Source organism: Gopherus flavomarginatus, chromosome 2, assembly GCF_025201925.1.
Source record: "Gopherus flavomarginatus isolate rGopFla2 chromosome 2, rGopFla2.mat.asm, whole genome shotgun sequence".
Classification (NCBI taxonomy): domain Eukaryota; kingdom Metazoa; phylum Chordata; order Testudines; family Testudinidae; genus Gopherus; species Gopherus flavomarginatus.
The window spans coordinates 102667029-102687397 of NC_066618.1; the positions used below are offsets into that span (position 1 = coordinate 102667029).

At 39.3% G+C, this 20369-nt stretch overlaps 1 protein-coding gene across 1 annotated transcript in view; it reads left to right on the forward strand.

Annotated features, from left to right (window-relative positions):
- Positions 1 to 20369, forward strand: part of RAMP3 (receptor activity modifying protein 3) — a 110558-nt gene that overhangs the window by 30997 nt on the left and 59192 nt on the right. Inside the window, exon 3 of the mRNA XM_050937824.1 lies at positions 2701 to 2833. Within this exon, the coding sequence (XP_050793781.1) occupies positions 2701 to 2833 (133 nt within the window). The remainder of the gene's footprint in view (positions 1 to 2700; positions 2834 to 20369) is intronic.

Here is a 20369-nt window from a genome sequence, read left to right on the forward strand (position 1 = left end):
AGGATAGGAATGACAGTGCTGTCACTGTTTGAAAGTGCTTGGAAAGCAATGCAGTGCTGTGAGAAAATGTAATGCCACCATCTTGGCTGACACACTTGGGACTGCACAAGGAACCTCTAGAGCTAAAAAAATGAGCTGCTACAACTTGAGCTAAAGAACCAATATCTCTAGCTGCTACTGTAAGAAACACCTATCATCTATGGATGGGGGACCTGTATCATACACCAGGGGGTTACACAAATATACTTTTCATTCTCAGTGAAGATATTCCTTTTTGTAATTAAGTACAGCCCCATCTTAGCTAAAATCAGTCTGTTTACCTGAGTCTTAAGACTCTAAACTATATGCATTGTTACAGATGGATCCATGATCAAAGTCCCAACAACTGAAGACTCCCAATAACCATGCCATTCTCATTTAGTAGTGTTCCTGTCTGACACAGCATCTAAGATTGTAATACAAGATTGTGGGTTTTTTTTTTTTAAATTTTATTTATTTATTTATTTATTTATTTATTTATTTATTTATTTTTATTCAATTAAAAAAGCACCTGGACTTGGTGGTAAAACATCCTTAGTGACAGGCCCAGATTGTTAGCATTTGCTGTTGTTATAGCAAATGTTAATTGAAATAACTGTAGATGACAGAGATTTGAAAAATCCAAACTAGTGGCAACCTTAAAGAAGCTCCTGGTTAAGCAGCAGTAAAGAGTTTTTCCACAGAGGAAAGCAGGTGTGCAGGTTCTCTGAAATCACAGACAATCCATCTCTCTGGAGCAAGATGGCAGGTTCCTCCTACCACTGAAAGGAGCCCATTCCCGAAATGTAACTCAATAATGAAGAGAAAGCAAAGGTTTCCTCCCCTTCCTGTGATGTAAACAGGGTCCAAATTAAAGTCCTCCTTTTTCTGGCTGCAGAAGGAAAAAGGCACAAGTGTGAAAGTCTTCCACTTCCTGATCTACAGACTAGATCCAAATAAGAATCCTCTCTTTTCTGGGGTATAAGCAGAACAACACAGTCTCTTCTCAGGACTGTAAGTCTTGACGTTCCTCCAACAACTGGCTAGCCCTTCCGTTGGGCTTCTTTCATACAAATAAACTGGGTCCTGTAGCACAAGCCCTACCTGCATCCACTTGCCAGTCATGTAGGCCTCTATCAGTCTGATTCCATGTTCCTGCAGAACTGTCGGCCTTCGCTCCTACTGGGTAGCCGCAGCCAACCTGCCTTATAGATCTCCTGGAACCCTGACAGCTAGTAAACCCCTGTCTTCACTCAGAGACTTATCTAATGCTCTGAAGGCCTTGGCATTTCAAACTCCTGAGATTCTACAGGGTGGAAGTGCTCTCATACATAATAGCCTATTTACAGATCACATTCCTAAACATTGCCGGCCCAAAGGTGTTTTAGGGCTTGCCATAAGTGTAAGCCCAGGTTAACTATTTTCTTTTCTTCATGGCAATGTGTTTATAACACCAGTGCCAACTAATGCTAGCCAATCCCTCTAAGCCAGTCCCATGAGGAGCAGAGTCTTCTACCGCACCCTAGAGCTGCTTCTACTCAGTCTTTTATTAGTGACAATTGATTTTAAAGTCCTTTGTAGATGAGATGTGCAAACAGTCCTGGTATTAAAAATATTATTGTATAGCTACAGCAAAACAGTTAGTTTAATGTGTTAAAGCTTGCCAAATTCTTTCCTAATCTATACTCTGACCTTAAACAAATCTATGTGGTCAATCACTCCATTTTGTCTTCATTAATAACACTTAGAAATACTATACAATTATAAATGCAACAGGATAGTTCCCTCTATGCTGGGCTTCTCAAGACAATGTAATATATGGTAATGTGGCACAGCTGGCTACCTCTAGCCCTGAAGGACATGCATGAGTTCAAATCCCACACCAGGATTTAGGCTCCCATTCAGTGATGATACTGCACTTAAATTATTATTTATTACTTTTTGTATTTAATTATTCCAATCGTTCTACACAAGTTGGTGGGGAAGGGAGTGTATTGCACTATTTTGTTGTAGTACTTCCATATGAGGCTTTACTGTCCATCTCTAGCAGCAGCTAGAAACTGCAGATCTTATGGTACTTTTCCAAGATCCGAATCCAAGTGTCATGGACAAAATTCTTCCTCTCAGTATAAAAGGTTTCTAATTTTTACGGTTTTGTGAGTTATCATGAGCATAGTTACTGCTGCCTTTGTCTGCCCAGTCACTGTAGTTCTAACCTATTCCTAAATAAAATAGTTTGACATATCTAGAGTATTAAAGGTTTGACATATAAAAACATTTTCTATTTTAACTAATGTCTACTGCATTATAGATGAACTAAGAAGGATTTTTTTTGGATAAAGTGTAGGACTTTTAGCCAAAACACTTGGATTCTATTCTTGGTTCTAGCACAGACTTTTTGTGTGTTCTGAGGCACTTCATCACACCATCTTACACCAGATCTGAATTTGGTCCTAAATTTCTTTGTGCTCATTTTCCTCATTTACAAAATGGAATAAATAACAATCTGAACTGGTAGTGTGTAAAGTTAAATTCATCAATACCTGTAAAGTCCTCAGAGATGCTTGAATAGAAGGGGTGATACCTTGTAAGTGCTAAGAGATGTGCAGAAAATAATTCTACATTCATGTTCCTACCATCATCAGTGTCTTGAGATTTAAAGTGCTCTCTGGCTTGTTCTAGGTGCACATCAACAAGTGATTGTCTGCAATGAATCGCTCATGTTAGAAAAGTTGCCCAGATGTGGAAAATCCTTTGAAGAGATGATGAAGAAAGTGGACTCTAAAAAATGGTGCAACCTAACAGAATTTATCCCGTAAGTTTCATGCTTTGGTCTTTATTATGTATCGCAGGGATCAGCAACCTCTGGCACGTGGCTCGCTCGGGTAAGCACCCTAGTGGGCTGGACCAGTTTGTTTACCTGCCGTGTCAACAGGTTTGGCTGACTGCAGCTCCCACTGGCCGCTGTTCGCCGTCCCAGGCGAATGGGGGTGGCAGGAAACCGCGGCCAGCACATCCCTCGCCCGTGCCGCTTCCTGCCACCCCCATTGGCCTGGGACGGTGAACAGTGGCTAGTGGGAGCTGCAGTCAGCCAAACCTGCCAATGCGACAGGTAAACAAAGTGGCCTGGCCCACCAGGGTGCTTTACCCTGGCGAGGCTCATGCCAGAGGTTGCTGACACCTGAATTATCATTTAAGGGTGTCAATCTTTTAAAAAGTCAATTGCATCAAGTGTCAGGAGCAGCTCTATAAATACCAAGGATGTGGTGATTCCCCACTAGAATCAATTTGGACATCAGTTTGTTTGTTGTGTTGGATTCAAACTCTCACAAATCTGGGGACAAATCCTGCAAAATTTGATGGGGGTATGGAGGCAAAACTTGCACTGAAATCAAAAGAAAATATTAATGACACGTTGAAGTTAATTAGAGTTCTGCCTGAGTAAAAACTGCTGGATTTGACTTTTTTTTTATTGCAGCAACAAAGTAGTATGAAAAATGGCTACGTAAACTGGCATCTCCATTACCATTCTCATCTGCTGCAGTCCACCTCACACCACACCCTGTGGTTATCTGAGATTTATATTCAGCACTTAGTGGATACATTATCTGGTACCTGCTGAAAGCAGATGTACCACATCTTTAATATTTATAAATTACTTATGTTCTAGATACAGTTTCGAACACTGAAACCCCATGTTCTTGATTCTCTATTGCACAGGGCTAAACTGTGGCTACCCTGCCCCAGGAGCAGTCCAGGAAACTGATTGTGACACAGATTTACAATCTACCTTCTAGTTTCTCCCTGCTCCTGGTGTGTGTGTATGGAAATGTAGCCCGCACCACCTACATGGGTGAGGGGTGTGTGTGCGCAAATTGGCTTATAGCCACACAAAGGCAAAATGAGGCACAGTCTCTGACTTGGAGAGCACCTACTCTAAAACATATTAATAGAGGTTAGTCAATAGTATCCTCATTGCTGATGTTGATTTAACATATGTCAACTGTCTTATTGTATCTATAGTGAATCCAGAGTTCAACACATTTAAGGCAAATGTTCTCTAAAGCCATAGGTTTCTCATTAAGTTACTAATGCAAGGTGTATTTTCAGGTACAACTACACCATTTTCTTTATTGACAGCAATATTTCATGCTGTCATTTGTTTGTGTAGCCCCTGCCCCAAGGTGGGACTAAAGCCTTCCTCCTGGTGCCTGCTGCTAGGCGTGGCTTCCCCTGTTGGGTCCTGGGTTCGTTTTCCTATGCCAGGTGTCTCCACCCAATGTGACCCGTCACTGTGATGTCCCTTGGGAGTAGATGTGTTCTTGTAATGTTGAACATGGTTTTCAGAAGTGTTGGCTATCCACAAGGCCAATTGAAATGGATGGGAGCTGTCAGGGTTCAACACCTCTGAAAATGAGGTTCAGGTGAACTAGTCCAGCAAAGTAAGAAGTAAACCGGAATGGAACATTTTCCTCAGGTCTGATATCAGTTTCAATCTCTCCTTACTCTGATTTTCTGGTCACTTATGGTAGCATGTTCTCTGCTCAAATGGTCCCTGATCCACTCCCCCCCGCCCATGACAAGTCATCTGTGGGGCTTGGAAAGAGCAGCATAGTTTTTTCCCCTGCCCCTCTGGTCACCAGCAGATAAGCTATCTGATAAAATGCGGCTTCTCTTCTGTGTCCTACTGCAGCAGCTTGCCAAGTGACACTTTGGGGCTTCCTGGGCATTTGTATCCTGAATCCCACTGAAACCTCAAAGTGAGTTAAAATGTTACTTGATCTGGCAGCATATTAGCCACCTAGATACCATCTTCTGTTAGTCCTTGCCTTTGCGTGCACAGGGTCATTCTAAAGGTCACTTTTTAAAATACATACTTTCCTTCAACTTTTAGGGCCTGGGTAAAATCACTGGTGGGAGGGAGGAGCAAGCGGGACATGCCTCTTCCACTCAACTTCTTATCCTCTTGCTTATGTCCCAGAAGTGTGTAGAATTAATGCATTCCACTCCTGGCTCCACCCAGTTTTTTCTAATGTAGTTGCTTTCCTGTCCTAAGACCAAATCCATATAGCTGGACTGGGCGCTGGGGACATGTGTGGGAGGTGGGTGGAGCAGGAGGAGGAATCAACTGGTTGTGGAATGACTGCAAAAAGCCTACTCCCATCTAGTACCTGGGGTAGCCTACACAGCCCTATGTGATCCCTTTTCAGCAGCAAGAGGGATCAACAAAGCAGCAGATCTTCTGGCACCACTCCTCCCCTCTATATATGTCCTACCCACACATTCTCCTAAAGCGAGGTAGGGTATCACTATAAGATGGGCTATATGCTATGTAAGGGGGATGCACTCCTGCTGTACCATTCACTTAGTCCAGAGCCACCTTCTCCTTCCCCTCAGTGCATCAGAATCTCTCACTGGTTTTCCTATTGTGGGACCATGGTAGTATGGAGGTGAGGGCTGGGTTTCTCACTTAATGAAGAAACTTGTTCCTCCAACCCCAGAGGCCCATATGTATTGTATTTGGAGGACTGCATTTGATACATATTAGCAGTGTGACCAGCATTGCCAACTGGTTGTCTAATTATCCCTACACTATGTTGACACTTGAAAATGATGGCTCCGTATAGCTTTCTTCTCTAGGACTAGGCAGTAGACATGCCTGCATGGAGGAGCTGAGAGCCTGATGAGTTCTGATAACTTACCTATATACAAATGCAAGAAGTATGGGTAATAAGCAAGAAGAACTGGAAGTGCTAATAAATAAATATAACTATGACATTGTTGGCATTACTGAAACTTGATGGGATAATACACACGACTGGAATGTTGGTGTGGATGGGTATAGTTTGCTCAGGAAGGATAGACAGGGGAAAAAGGGAGGAGGTGTTGCCTTATATATTAAAAATGTACACACTTGGACTGAGGTGGAGATGGACATAGGAGATGGAAGTGTTGAGAGTCTCTGGGTTAGGCTAAAAGGGGTAAAGAACACGGGTGATGTCGTGCTGGGACTCTACTACAGGCCACCTAACCAGGTGGAAGAGGTGGATGAGGCTTTTTTCAAACAACTTACAAAATCATCCAAAGCCCAAGATTTGGTGGTGATGGGGGACTTCAACTATCCAGATATATGTTGGGAAAATAACACCGCGGGGCACAGACTATCCAATAAGTTCCTGGACTGCATTGCAGACAACTTTTTATTTCAGAAAGTTGAAAAAGCTACTAGGGGGGAAGCTGTTCTAGACTTGATTTTAACAAATAGGGAGGAACTCGTTGAGAATTTGAAAGTAGAAGGAAGCTTGGGTGAAAGTGATCATGAAATCATAGAGTTTGCAATTCTAAGGAAGGGTAGAAGGGAGTACAGCAAAATAGAGACAATGGATTTCAGGAAGGTGGATTTTGGTAAGCTCAGAGAGCTGATAGGTAAGGTCCCATGGGAATCAAGACGGAGGGGAAAAACAACTGAGGACAGTTGGCAGTTTTTCAAAGGGACGCTATGAAGGGCCCAAAAGCAAGCTATTCCGATGGTTAGGAAAGATATAAAATGTGGCAAAAGACCACCTTGGCTTAACCACGAGATCTTGCGTGACCTACAAAATAAAAAGGCGTCATATAAAAAATGGAAACTAGGTCAGATTACAAAGGATTAATATAGGCAAATAACACAGGAATGCAGAGGCAAGATTAGAAAGGCAAAGGCACAAAATGAGCTCAAACTAGCTATTGGAATAAAGGGAAACAAGAAGACTTTTTATCAATACATTAGAAGCAAGAGGAAGACCAAGGACAGGGTAGGCCCACTTCTCAGTGAGGAGGGGGAAACAGTAACGGGACACTTGGAAATGGCAGAGATGCTTAATGACTTCTTTGTTTCGGTCTTCACTGAGAAGTCTGAAGGAATGTCCAATATAGTGAATGCTTACGGGAAGAGGGTAGGTTTAGAAGATAAAATAAAAAAAGAGCAAGTAAAAAATCACTTAGAAAAGTTAGATGCCTGCAAGTCACCAGGGCCTGATGAAATGCATCCTAGAATACTCAAGGAGTTAATAGAGGAGGTATCTGAGCCTCTAGCTATTATCTTTGGGAAATCATGGGAGACAGGGGAGAATCCAGAAGACTGGAAAAGGGCAAATATAGTGCCCATCTATAAAAAGGGAAATAAAAACAACCCAGGAAACTACAGACCAGTTAGTTTAACTTCTGTGCCAGGGAAGATAATGGAGCAAGTAATTAAAGAAATCATCTGCAAACACTTGGAAGGTGGTAAGGTGATAGGGAATAGCCAGCATGGATTTGTAAAGAACAAATCATGTCAAACCAATCTGATAGCTTTCTTTGATAGGATAATGAGTCTTGTGGATAAGGGAGAAGAGGTGGATGTGGTATACCTAGACTTTAGTAAGGCATTTGATACAGTCTCGCATGATATTCTTATAGATAAACTAGGAAAGTACAATTTAGATGGGGCTACTATAAGGTGGGTGCATAACTGGCTGGATAACCGTACTCAGAGAGTAGTTATTAATGGCTCCCAATCCTACTGGAAAGGTATAACAAGTGGGGTTTCGCAGGGGTCTGTTTTGGGACCGGCTCTGTTCAATATCTTCATCAACTATTTAGATGTTGGCATAGAAAGTACGCTTATTAAGTTTGCGGACGATACCAAACTGGGAGGGATTGCAACTGCTTTGGAGGACAGGGTCAAAATTCAAAATGATCTGAACAAATTGGAGAAATGGTCTGAGGTAAACAGGATGAAGTTCAATAAAGATAAATGCAAAGTGCTCCACTTAGGAAGGAACAATCAGTTTCACACATACAGAATGGGAAGAGACTGTCTAGGAAGGAGTATGGCAGAAAGAGATCTAGGGGTCATAGTGGACCACAAGCTTAATATGAGTCAACAGTGTGATACTGTTGCAAAAAAAGCAAACGTGATTCTGGGATGCATTAACAGGTGTGTTGTAAACAAGACACGAGAAGTCATTCTTCTGCTTTACTCTGCGCTGGTTAGGCCTCAACTGGAGTATTGTGTCCAGTTCTGGACACCGCATTTCAAGAAAGATGTGGAGAAATTGGAGAGGGTCCAGAGAAGAGCAACAAGACTGATTAAAGGTCTTGAGAACATGACCTATGAAGGAAGGCTGAAGGAATTGGGTTTGTTTAGTTTGGAAAAGAGAAGACTGAGAGGGGACATGATAGCAGTTTTCAGGTATCTGAAAGGGTGTCATCAGGAGGAGGGAGAAAACTTGTTCACCTTAGCCTCCAATGATAGAACAAGAAGCAATGGGCTTAAACTGCAGCAAGGGAGATTTAGGTTGGACATTAGGAAAAAGTTCCTAACTGTCAGGGTAGTTGAACACTGGAATAGATTGCCTAGGGAAGTTGTGGAATCTCCATCTCTGGAGATATTTAAGAGTAGGTTAGATAAATGTCTATTAGGGATGGTCTAGACAGTATTTGGTCCTGCCATGAGGGCAGGGCACTGGACTCGATGACCTCTCGAGGTCCCTTCCAGTCCTAGAGTCTGAGTCTATGAGTCTATGCCTGCATGGAGGAGCTGAGAGCCTGATGAGTTTTGATAACTTGTTGTTTGACTTCCCTACACTCTCTCCATCCCCTTCCAACTCTCAATGTTTTACGCTATGAGTCTAATACTGCATGCTATGCACTCAGTCTAAAAATAAGTTTTCATTCTGTGACAACTACACAGTTGGATGGCTGCAGTATATTTTCTGCTCATCTGAAAGATTTAAAAATAGGAAAAAGGAAGAGAAAAATAAAGGAATAAGCATTCCACTGAGTTGGCATTTATTCTGAAAAATGTTGAGGATGTGAAACTGTTCAAGTGCTCCTTTGCCTGAGGAAGCGAAACCTGTGGAAGCTGTGAAAGAACAAGTCTTCTCAGTGGAGAGACAGAAGGCGATAAGTTGCTTGTAAGGCAATAGAAGTAACTGTGATTTGAATTTAGTTGTCCTTCCCCCATTAAACAGGCAGGAAGAAAAGTGTCTTAAATACACAGAGGAATTCTTGTCTCCTTCCAAGGAAAACTTGGGAGAATGTATCTTTATGGTGTAACCTGGGGTATGTCCTGGGACAAGTATTGAAAAGATATGATATTGGGCAGTCTGATACGTTGGAGATCTTGGTCTCTTCTTGTTCCCATCACAATAATGGGAAGTTAGCTTAGTTTGCTGGGATCACAGTATGGGTATCATCATTATGGATGAGTGTGTTTTGCAACTTCAAGTTCTGGAGCTTAAGCATTGCCACTAATACAGATAATGCACTTTTGTAAGGAAGTATGTGTTTTGATTTATATCTTAATTGCACAGTTTCTAATTAAGGTCTCTTCTGAACGGAGATATTGCAGAGATGTTTAGCACTTTGCAGTAATACCGATTTTATCATGAGTATACCTTCATGCTACAAAAAGCAACACATTAAGGGCAAATTCATGCACTTGATGGATCTATTTCCTTCTCTAATATTTTCCTCTTCCCACCTGGGCAGCAATCTCATTGACACCCCTATGGGAGAAGTGTATGTGTGGGAAAAAAAACATGGTGTTGGAATCAAGATCCTGACATATGTTTGTAAAAAGGAATTTAAAATAAGATGTGGAGCAATAATTTAACATTTTAACTCATCAGACAGGTCATTTTTTCATCTTTCATGTCATTCTGCCCTCCCCCGCGCAAGGGTATGATCTGCACTATAACTATGTTATGATCTTCTGGGGGAAGTAAACTACTTTGAATCAGATTCTGATAACCTCATGTTGAGTAATATCTTAAATTTATGGAACTACTTGCAGAACTAAGTGCTACTCAACATGAGTAAAGGGATCAGAATCTGGCACTATTTATGGAGGATCAACAGGTTTCCTCTGCTGACTTTGCTAGAGCTGTTAAAATATTCATGAGAGAGATTTTAGAAGGCACCAAGGAGACTCAGGCTTCCAATTCTCACTGACTTTCAGTAGGCATAGAAAACCTCTTTTCCTATCACATCATATATCTTTCCAATATCAGATCAATTATGTTTGTGTACAAAGGTTAATTTTGTCTGACAAACCACCCTTGCTGAACAGCTATATTCATTTTAATTGAATAATCAACACAGTGGGAGAAAAGTATCAATCTTTTCCAATGTAAAATGATACTATATGCGGGGAGGAATTTTACTGTAAAAAAAAAAACACTCTCTAAGAAAGAATTTCAAATATGAGCAACAGAAAGACAAAGGGAAAAAAACTTCCTTTAAAAACACATTGGATGGATAAAATATTTATTGGCAATTTCTTGTCAAGACTGCATGCTCTCCTTAAAGTTTCATTGCATGGAGGAAATAGCAAACTCAGTTTCAGCTTTAGCAATTTAACTGGTAGCTGGAGGAATGATACGATGCTTTGACCTCAATTCATAGGGTATAAAAAAAAACACTATGAACTATAAATTAAATGTTGTCCCCTCTCTAGCTCATCTAACAGAAACATCTTGGATGATGAGAAAGTTATGATACTCAATTTTTTATTTGGAGTGAAGATACATAGGATAAACTTGTGAAGAAATGGCATTTTTGGTGATGGTCTCTTGTAGATCAAATATTTTGCTGGTAAGCCTGAAATATCTAGCAGGGCCTGATTTCAGATCTCCTTTCTAATGATAAAAATGAGTCATGGCACAGCAATCAGTGGAATGAAACTAATGTAAATCCAATGTCAGAGGAGACTTTTTTGTGTGTGTGTGTAGGGATGTTGAAAGGGGTAGAGCAATTGCTGCATTGCACATTCCATAACAACAAACCTTTGCTTGTAAGAATGGCCCTGAGCTTGCAAAATTTGGATCCCTATCAAAAGTTTGAGGGTGTTTGTATTTGGGATTCTGATTTTTTGGCCCACCTCGGTTGGCTTGTGAAGTAATTTTGTGTCTTCATGGTAAATAGTTATGCACAGTGTTGTGACAAGGTGACATAGCAATTATTACATTTACTGCTTGTCCAAAGTGTCACTAAGCAGATTAGGGTGACTTTAATTTGCTTTGTCTTAATTATGACCCAAAGTCTTCTGTTAAACTCTAATTTGGCTGCTTCATTTACAGGAAGCTTTACTTTTAACCTCCAATCTGACTTTAAGTCTTGGAAAGAAAATAAAAAAACATTATTGCCAACTGGTTTTAAATATACAACTTGCTTCACACCTGTTTGCCAAAGGTCCCTAATCCTGAAAATTGGAATACAAGCTTTTCAATTCTCACATGGAATAGGGTCTAGTTGAGAACATATTTGAATATACTATTAATGTTTCAAAAATCAATTTCATTTAACTTTTATAGAAGCACATTTTGGAGAATTTTTCTTCAACAGTTTATGTACAATGTTCCGCTCACATTTATGCCTATTTTTTGGAGTTATATAAGGGCACAGAAGGATTCAGGAGCAGATTTTCAAAAGTATTTTTTTTAGTTGTACGTATCTAGTAGGATTCCCCAAAAGTATCTAAGCTGGTTAAGTGCTTAACTCTATAGATTTCAATGTTTGGACACCATAGTATTCTAGTCTTAGAAATTCCTAAAATCAATAGATAAAATAGACATGTAAAATCTGCATTTGGAGATGTGCATTTATGATACTGGAGAATGACCAGTTTCTTCATGATCACATTGATGTAGGGTGACCAGATGTCCTGATTTTATAGGGACAGTCCCGATATTTGGGGCTTTTTCTTATATAGGTGCCAATTACCCTCCACCCCCAGTCCTGATTTTTCACACTTGCTATCTGGTCACCCTACATTGATGATTGGGCTTAAATTATTCTAGTTCAGAAATCTTCCTAGCAACTAAAATGTAATAATATATATTTTAAATGCCCGTAGGTAAATGCAGCATATTGCAGGCAAGTCAAATAGAATATAAAATTTAAGCATACGTAGTGGGTTAAGGACAACAGGTAGTTCTAGAGTGACTGCAAACGTTTGAGATTTGCAGAAAGCTTTTTTTCATGTAGTTTATCAATGACCGCTCCATTCATACTAGGATTTGGTCTATTGTTTGAATACTTTAATCCCTGATTATAATTAATCAGCTGTGCAATTAAAGTTCTAAAACATATGCTATGTGATGTGGATGAGTCCCATCAGATCACAATGAGACCATGGTCAGGGTGTTGACTGAAATGACCAGTTCCTTAAAGAGGTGGCCAGGGGAAGAGAAAGTTATTCACTGCTGTCTTAAGGCAGTCTTGATCAATGTTACTTATGGTAGGTATGTGGATTATTTTCCTTTTGGCAACTTTTGTTATCTAAAAAAACTGGTATTTTAATCAAGAAAGTTGGCTCCTGGAAGCAGTTTTTCAAAAATGAACAACACAAAAACCAATCTCTCTGGCAATCAGTCTCTCCTAAGCCTAATCTCTTTGTCAGAATATGTATCTTCAGTATTAAACCCTTGACATGCTTAGTGCTGTATTCTCTATTACTCTTAAAGTTTTTGGTACTGCATTCTCTGTGATGTGCCATCTCTAATGAATTCCCAAATTACTAATCTGAATCACTTAGAAGAAAATGTTATGAGGCCACATGGGTACCCATCAGGAAGATGGCTGCCTAGTCCTGGACGTCCTCACTTCCCATGTATCAATTAATTTCTAGTAATTACTTTCCTAGCAAATTGGCAATAAATTTCTGTCATAAAAGTTTAAATTAATCCCCTGGATAAACTTCAAACTGTTGAATATGGATTGCAATGAAAAAATGAGAGGCAACAAAACAGCAAAGCCTGACTCATCTAAGTGGCTGAAGGGGGAGATCACAAGGTCACTGCAGAACCTAGGTCAGGATATTGTGGCACTGAAAGAATTCCTCACAGATCTACTGGATTCCATCTCAAAAGATATTTGTGGCCTCTCTAATGATGTATGTGATACAAACTCTGAAATGGCTCTCTTGGAAAATGAGCTACATTGAAACCAGGGAAATTAAAGAAGAAACTGCCTTCTTAAAGCCTAAACTAGACAAACTAGAAGAAAAACAGTATGACTTAGAAAATAGACTTTGGCGAAGGTTGTTTCTTCTCTTGGGTATTGCAGAGGGTCTAGAAGGGAAGAATATAATCAATTTTCTTCAGAAGCTGTTCCCTGACCCCCAGCTGCCCCCATTAGATATTGAAAGGGCACATTGAATGCCTGGAACTAGAAGGCAGGAGTCTAGCAAGCCAAAACCCATCATCTTCAGTCTGCTGAAGTTTACTGATAAAGTAATGTTAACTAATGCTTCAGAAAAGCTGAAACTCTTATGTACAAAGGTCATAAAATTTCACTTTTTCCTGACTTCTCAGATGAGCATAACAAAAGAGGGCTGCATTCAATGGCCTAAAGCAAATCATGAGGGGCACCAAGATCAGATACAGTATCTAGTACCCATCCACCTTCCCTATGGATTTAGCAGGCTCCACAAGATTTTGCAAAACCACTTCTGAAGCTTGACAGATGCTTCAAATACTGAGACCAGATTTGAGCAAAAATAGCAGAATGGTTTTATCATAAAATACACACCTTGACAAGTTTAATAATTAGTTTGTTTTCCTATGTATCCTTGTAGACATGATAACTGTCACTTATATAACCTTCCAACTTCTCGCAGATAACCAGCTAGTCTGAACTCTTCTGTTGATCTCCTATAAAACTGAGCAATAATAACAACTGTATAGCATTGCAATACATAGGGTACATCTTCACTACCAGCCGTATCAGCGGGTAGCAATCTATTTCTCGGGGATCGATATATCGCATCTCAGGTAGACGCGATATATCGATCCCTGAATGAGCTCCTGTCGACTCCGGAACTCCACCAAATGAACGGCAGTAGCAGAGTTGACAGGGGGAGCCACGGACGTCAATCCCGCGCCGTGAGGACGGTAGGTAACTCGATCTAAGATACTTTGACTTCAGCTACGCTATTCACATAGCTGAAGTTGCGTATCTTAGATTGATTTCCCCCCCCCAGTGTAGACCAGCCCATAGGGTAACAGTTTAACACAAAGCTGGGGTTTATAGCACCATCTACTGACTGAAGTATTATCCGTACTAATCCGTACAACTTGCACTGCTAGACAGAATCTCTCCACTAATGGATTGTGTTATGGTGACAACAAGTCCCTTGAACAGTCAATGCTCCTGACTTGTAGACTGTAACCTAAAATAGAACTAGATATTCAATTTGTGGAGGGCATTTAACATATTATGAATACGATTTTGTATATTGTATTTTTCCTATTTAGATTTTGTACTAATTTATATTTGATGTATCAAATAAATTGTAAATTTACATGTGATGAGTCTGTATATATGTATAGATATATGTGTATGTACACATAAAATCTGTAGGTAGGAATATGTTATACATATTCTAGAATACCCATTGGTATTTATAGGGTAATATTTGACTTAAAATATTTAGAGACATTTAGACTATATTAGATAATCTAGGGAGGGGAGGGCTAGATGGAACTGAAGCCGTCAGGGATCTGACCATGTCCACCTGGGCTTGTTTTAAGTCTGTTAATTTTTTTTGTTTTGTTTTCTTTTATACATATACTTTGGAAGAGACATGATATTTAACTATAGATCTTTTTGTATACCTGATAATCTTAGAAGCTCATTTGAAGGCATAATTTCATTCAAAACTATACAGTACCTAATAAATATAAATATAGACCATATTCTAGAGATGTGGTTTTACAGGATCAACCGGGAAAAATATGTATCTTTAGAATAAGGTTATATATCTTAATACAATTTTTAAAACTTTGCCATGAATTTTCTAAGAGTATGCTCCTGGAATGTGAGAAGGCTTAATCAACCTTCCAAAAGAATTAAAATCTTGAGATACCTCAGATAAAAAAAGTGCTAAGTAGCTTTATTGCAGGAAACTGATCTAGCAGAAATAGATACCCACAGAATCAAGAAGAGGTGGGTTAGTGTTGAGTATCATTCATCATTGAATTCTAAGAGCAGAGGCATTTCCATCTCAGTTCATAAAACCATAACTTTTCAACATATACAGTTTTGGCCTGATCCTGAAGGAAGCTGTGTTCTTCTTGAAGATGGTTTCAACTCAAAAAAGTTAATCTGAGGAAGCATTTACAATCCAAGTGGAGGTAATACTGAATTTTTCAAAAACATTGCAGACATTCTTTCTAACAAAAAAGACATTCCTGTAATACTGGGAGGCGACTGGAATACTACACTAGACAGACATCTGGACAAGTCCAATTATATGAGACCCAGCTCTCAAAGCACAATAGGCCAACCATCACTATTAATGAATGAACTTGATTTAAAAGGTATATGGAGACTGAGATGCGCCAAGGAGAATGACTATACATATTTCTCTACAGTACATTCATCTGAATCCAGAATTGACTTTTTTCTGTGTCTTCAGAACTGATTCCAGCATGCCTAGAAGCAGCTATTGATAATACATTAATTTCAGATCATGCTCCAATTGTACTTAGCATCGATGCTGGTTATACATAATTAAAATGTTCTAGGTGAAAGTTGCAACAAAAAGATGCAAAGTTTTGTTCCATGGTTCATTGAGTCACCTCTAATTTCACACAAGAAAATAAGCACCCAGTTACCTCAGATACCCTCCTTTGGGAAACCCTGAAAGCTACTGTAAGGGGTGAATGCATAAAATATACCTCCTCAAACAGAGAGCGACTCAAGTTTGGACAATGAAGTAGATGAATTGCAGAGAAAGCCTAAGGAGGAACCAAATAACAAAAACCTGTGTTCTATAATCAATGCCCAATATAAATATAATGAATGCTTATCCTGCCAGGTCAAATTTGCACTCAACAGGGTCAAACAAAGATATTATGAGTGGGGAGATAGCGCAAGTAAACTGCTTGCCAGAAGACTTAAGATGGAATTAGCCAACAACAATATTTCTTCCTTAGTGCAAGAAGATGGGAGTGCCATCCTTGAACCAATAGATATCAATTTAAAAAATCAATTTAAGCAATTGTATCAAACTTTATATAAATTAGACAGTCAATTTGACTCTAATAAATGTGATCATTTCATTGAAGGACCTCTTTTTAATACCTTCACTTCAGAACAAGTGTTGTTTATGGACAAAGCTGTCACAACACAAGAGATTAAACAGGCTATAAAAATATGAATTCCAGCTAGGCCCATAAGATGGATGGCTTTCTGGAAGATTTCTGCAACACATTTTGTGATCAGCTATCTTCTATTCTTTCAAAGGCCTTCACTGAAACATTCCAAAAAGGAACAATGTCTTGTAAGATGAGAACTGCTTTAATTATTTTAATATTAAAGAACAAAGATGGCTGCAACTGTGGCAACTTCTGCCCCATATCTCTATTGAACACAGATTGCAAAATAATTGCAAAAATTTTAGTGAGACGACTGAACACCATGATCCCATCAATCATACACACAAATCAGTTTGGTTTCATTAAAGGAAAACTGGCTGCTAATAATATGAGAAAAATCACTCCCTTGATCCAGCAAGCTCAGATGTCTGATGTTACCTCCACAGCCTTATCTCTAGATGCAGAAAAAGCCTTTGATAGGGTGGAATGACCCTAATAGCTGCCCTAAAAAAATTGGCTTTGGACCAATATTCCTGAATTGGGTCAGTGTATTATACAACTCTCCCCTCACTTCCGTATCAACTAATAGAATTATTTCTCCCACATTTCAACTAGAAAGAGGGACACAACAGGGATGTCCCCTCCTGCCCCTTCTTTTTAAGGTTCCTCTTGAACCACTGGCAATATACATATGTCGGCATGCAGCCATTGAAGGTGTGACTCTAAACAGGAAAGAATACAAAATCAGTTTATATGGTGATGACATTTTGGTACGACTGAAGAATCCATCCTCATCAATCCCTTCTCCTCCCTCTATCCTTACTGGGGAGACTAGAAATAGCCAAAATGAATATCTGCCCAATAGTGACTTGTATCGTTAGCCTGTTGCCTTTCAAGGTCTCTCTCTTTCTCTTTGGTCAAATAAATAGGCTTATCATGCCATTTATATGGGATGAAAAACAGCCTCTCTTGTCACACAAGACCCTTAAAAATCATGGGGTTGCCAGATTTGCATCTATATTATCTAGCATTCCAAATGCATCCTATTGTAAGGTGGTTCCTCCGCAGTAGCTCTGTATATACACTGACCTGGTTTGAGATTGAAAAAAGCTTAGTTATGCCAATTGGTTCCCTCTCTTCTTTTATATACCCAAACCCTTAAGCAAAAATCCAATCTTTGCATCTACATGTGACATCTTGCAATGTGTTAAGATAATTACAGCAGCCAATTTTACCAGTTTTCTTCTTGTACCACTATGGGATAACTCTTACCTCAGGACCACAGAAAACTTCACATTTAAGACAAATTTGGTTAGAAAAGGGATTAACAAAAAATAAAGATATAATACAGGATGATAGACTGGCATCCTTTGATTTTATGTGCAACCAATATCAGCTACCTCTATCCCACAGTTCCTTCTTTCAGCAGCTATGCTCAAGGATTCATGCAGGGATAGGGGACAATTGGTCTGTTTCAACTCTCTCACCTCTAGAAGAACATGTTAAGAAACATGGACACAAAAGTCACTTTGCAGGAATTACTTATAGGTGGCTTACTGCTTCGCATTACCCTCCAAATCTCAGTCTCAAAGAAAAATCGGAAAGTGAACTTAGCCTTACTATCAGAACAGAAACCTGTGGCGATACTCTGCTTAATGTGAAATATACTTCAAATGCCTTATTCTTGTGATTCTTCCAGAACAAGATAATAAACAGGTATTTCTGAACACCAGAGTATTTATTTAAAGCTAGATTGGGAACACATAGTGAATGCTGGAATGCAAACAGTCCCCATGTCAACCTTTCATACATCCACTATACCTGTCAAAAAATGCGTATGTTCTGGAACAGCATATTCAGTGCTCTCTCAACAACGTTGTGTTGCTATTTTTTTCCTTCTTCAATCTTATGTATGTTATGGGTGCTGAATGAGTTGGCATTACCAGTTAAAAAATGGATTGCAGTAACTATTTTAGTGGCCCAAAGAGTCATTTTGAGAAAATGGAAATCTGCAATTCCTATCTCATACACAGAGTGGCTTAGTGAGCTCTCTACTACTGCCTTGATGGAAACAATGACTCTGTCTAATATAAATGCTTGGAAAAAATATGAAGATGTCTGGTCACACATGAAACTATTGTATGCTTTTTGCAGTTTAGTATATATTAGTCCCCAACACTCATAGGTTATGTTCTCACGTTTTTATCTATTTAGTCACTTCAACAGTTGATGGATCTCTACAGGGTCAGAGTTTTGCTTATTTGTTTGTTTTGTTTTTGTTTTTTCCAGGTTTTACAAATAATGAACATTGAATTTTGTTATTTATATGGTATTTCAGTCTTGTGCATGATTATATATGTTTTGTTTCATTGTATTTTGTATAAAATATAAACGACATAATACAAATAAAGTTTAAAAAAAGAAGAAAATGCTATGTGTATGCATTTCTTGTTGGCTGGCAGCTATGATAGGAGCAAAGATACATTTGTGTACATGGCATGCCATTAGTAACAGCTTCAATAATAATGTGTGCCATAAAAAAGGAATTTATAAAAGGTTTTGCTAAATTAGAAGTCTATATTTAGTAGCTGATATAATCAAATCTTGCTTTATTACCGTCAGCCTTAGCTACTGGTTCATCCTGGACTGGATATCTCTAAGCACAAATATGTTTGAAAGTTTATGAATAAGCTGGGTATTTTCAAAGTCTGTTTTACATCAGTACAGGTGGTTGTCATATTCTCTACTGCAGTCATTCCCAGAAGTACTCATGCTAAGGTGGAATTTTTAAGAATGATGTAGACCCTGTAGACATGGACAATATTTTAGTGACATCTGTCATTGGTCAGATATCACCACTTCAGACTGTATGAGCCTAAAATGGAAAAGCCTGCTATTGGTATTTTTTACAGGTAATCTTTATATAGTTTATAGCACCTTCTTTCTCAGGGGTGCATCCAATAACCCCATGCAGTGACGACACTTCAGAAGAAAATCTTCCAAAATGATCATACATCACAGCATGAGCCAACTAGCTCTTCTAGTGCTGCATTGACATAATTGCTGGAAGAATCACTTATCAAAGGTGTCTATAGGACCAAAACCATTGTGGTGCTCACTGCTGTTCATAGGGAAGCTATGGTGGGAAATACCTTTATTGTTCACTGACCACAAAACACCTCTGGGTTTAGAAGTATGTAAATCGTTTTTCTATTCTCCTCTGCCTGTTAAGTATTTCCACACATACTAATCGCAGATCATATGAATACTGTAAGATGTCCAGTCAGCAGCTTCTCTCTCTTTTTCTCTTAATACACTTGGGTGACATTTTTATATGTCTTATCGTGCCAATAAAATTGTATAATTGAATTCCCATATGTGCTTGTGTGGTTGGGGTTTGCCATTTGAAGAATGCAGTCCAAGGCCAGGTTCTCATTGAATTAGATAGAATGGGAACTTGCTTTCTAGCAGCAGTCACTAAATTCAGTAATTGGTAATAATAATTCAAGAGACAGAAAATAGTGCTGAGTTGTAATTCCCAACGTTTCAGTCCAATAACCAGTTATTCAGGGAAGATACTAGCCCTAATAACTTTTTATTGCTATTGGACTGAAATACAGGAATGTAGGATTTGGTTGCTATCTTTTGTCTCTTGATTTAGTTATGTATTATATATTTCAGTGCAAGGTATAATTCTATCTCAGTTATTTCTAGCCTGGGCTGCTGTTGCAAAAGTCATCTTGCAAGCATAAGAGCACATACCAGTTACCCAAAGGAAATATCATTTTGGGTTATGTCAGCCAGGCAATAACAATAGATCTGAAGGCTGAGGGTAAAATTATATTTGTTGCAGACAGGGAAGCAATGAGACACCCATGCCAGAGTATGGTGAAATGCAGAGGTTGCAACTTTATTAAATTATTAGCCAGTTATCCCCAAACTACCTGCCAGGGCCCTTTCAGGGCAGAATATAACTGGATGCCACTGGCCCTGGGTGGTAGTTTGATGGGTATGAAACAATGTACCCTCTACACCCCTAGGCCTGCTTGGGGACCCTGCAAGAATCTAGAGTCCCAACCCATTGTCCTCATCACACCAGAGAAATGAGATGAGCCCCACACTATGTGAGACATGGAGGTATACCCCCTCACCGGGCAGGCCCTGTGCCCAAGCAGCCCATTGGGTTTCTTGGACCTCACATATCAAACCCTTTCTTAGGCCACC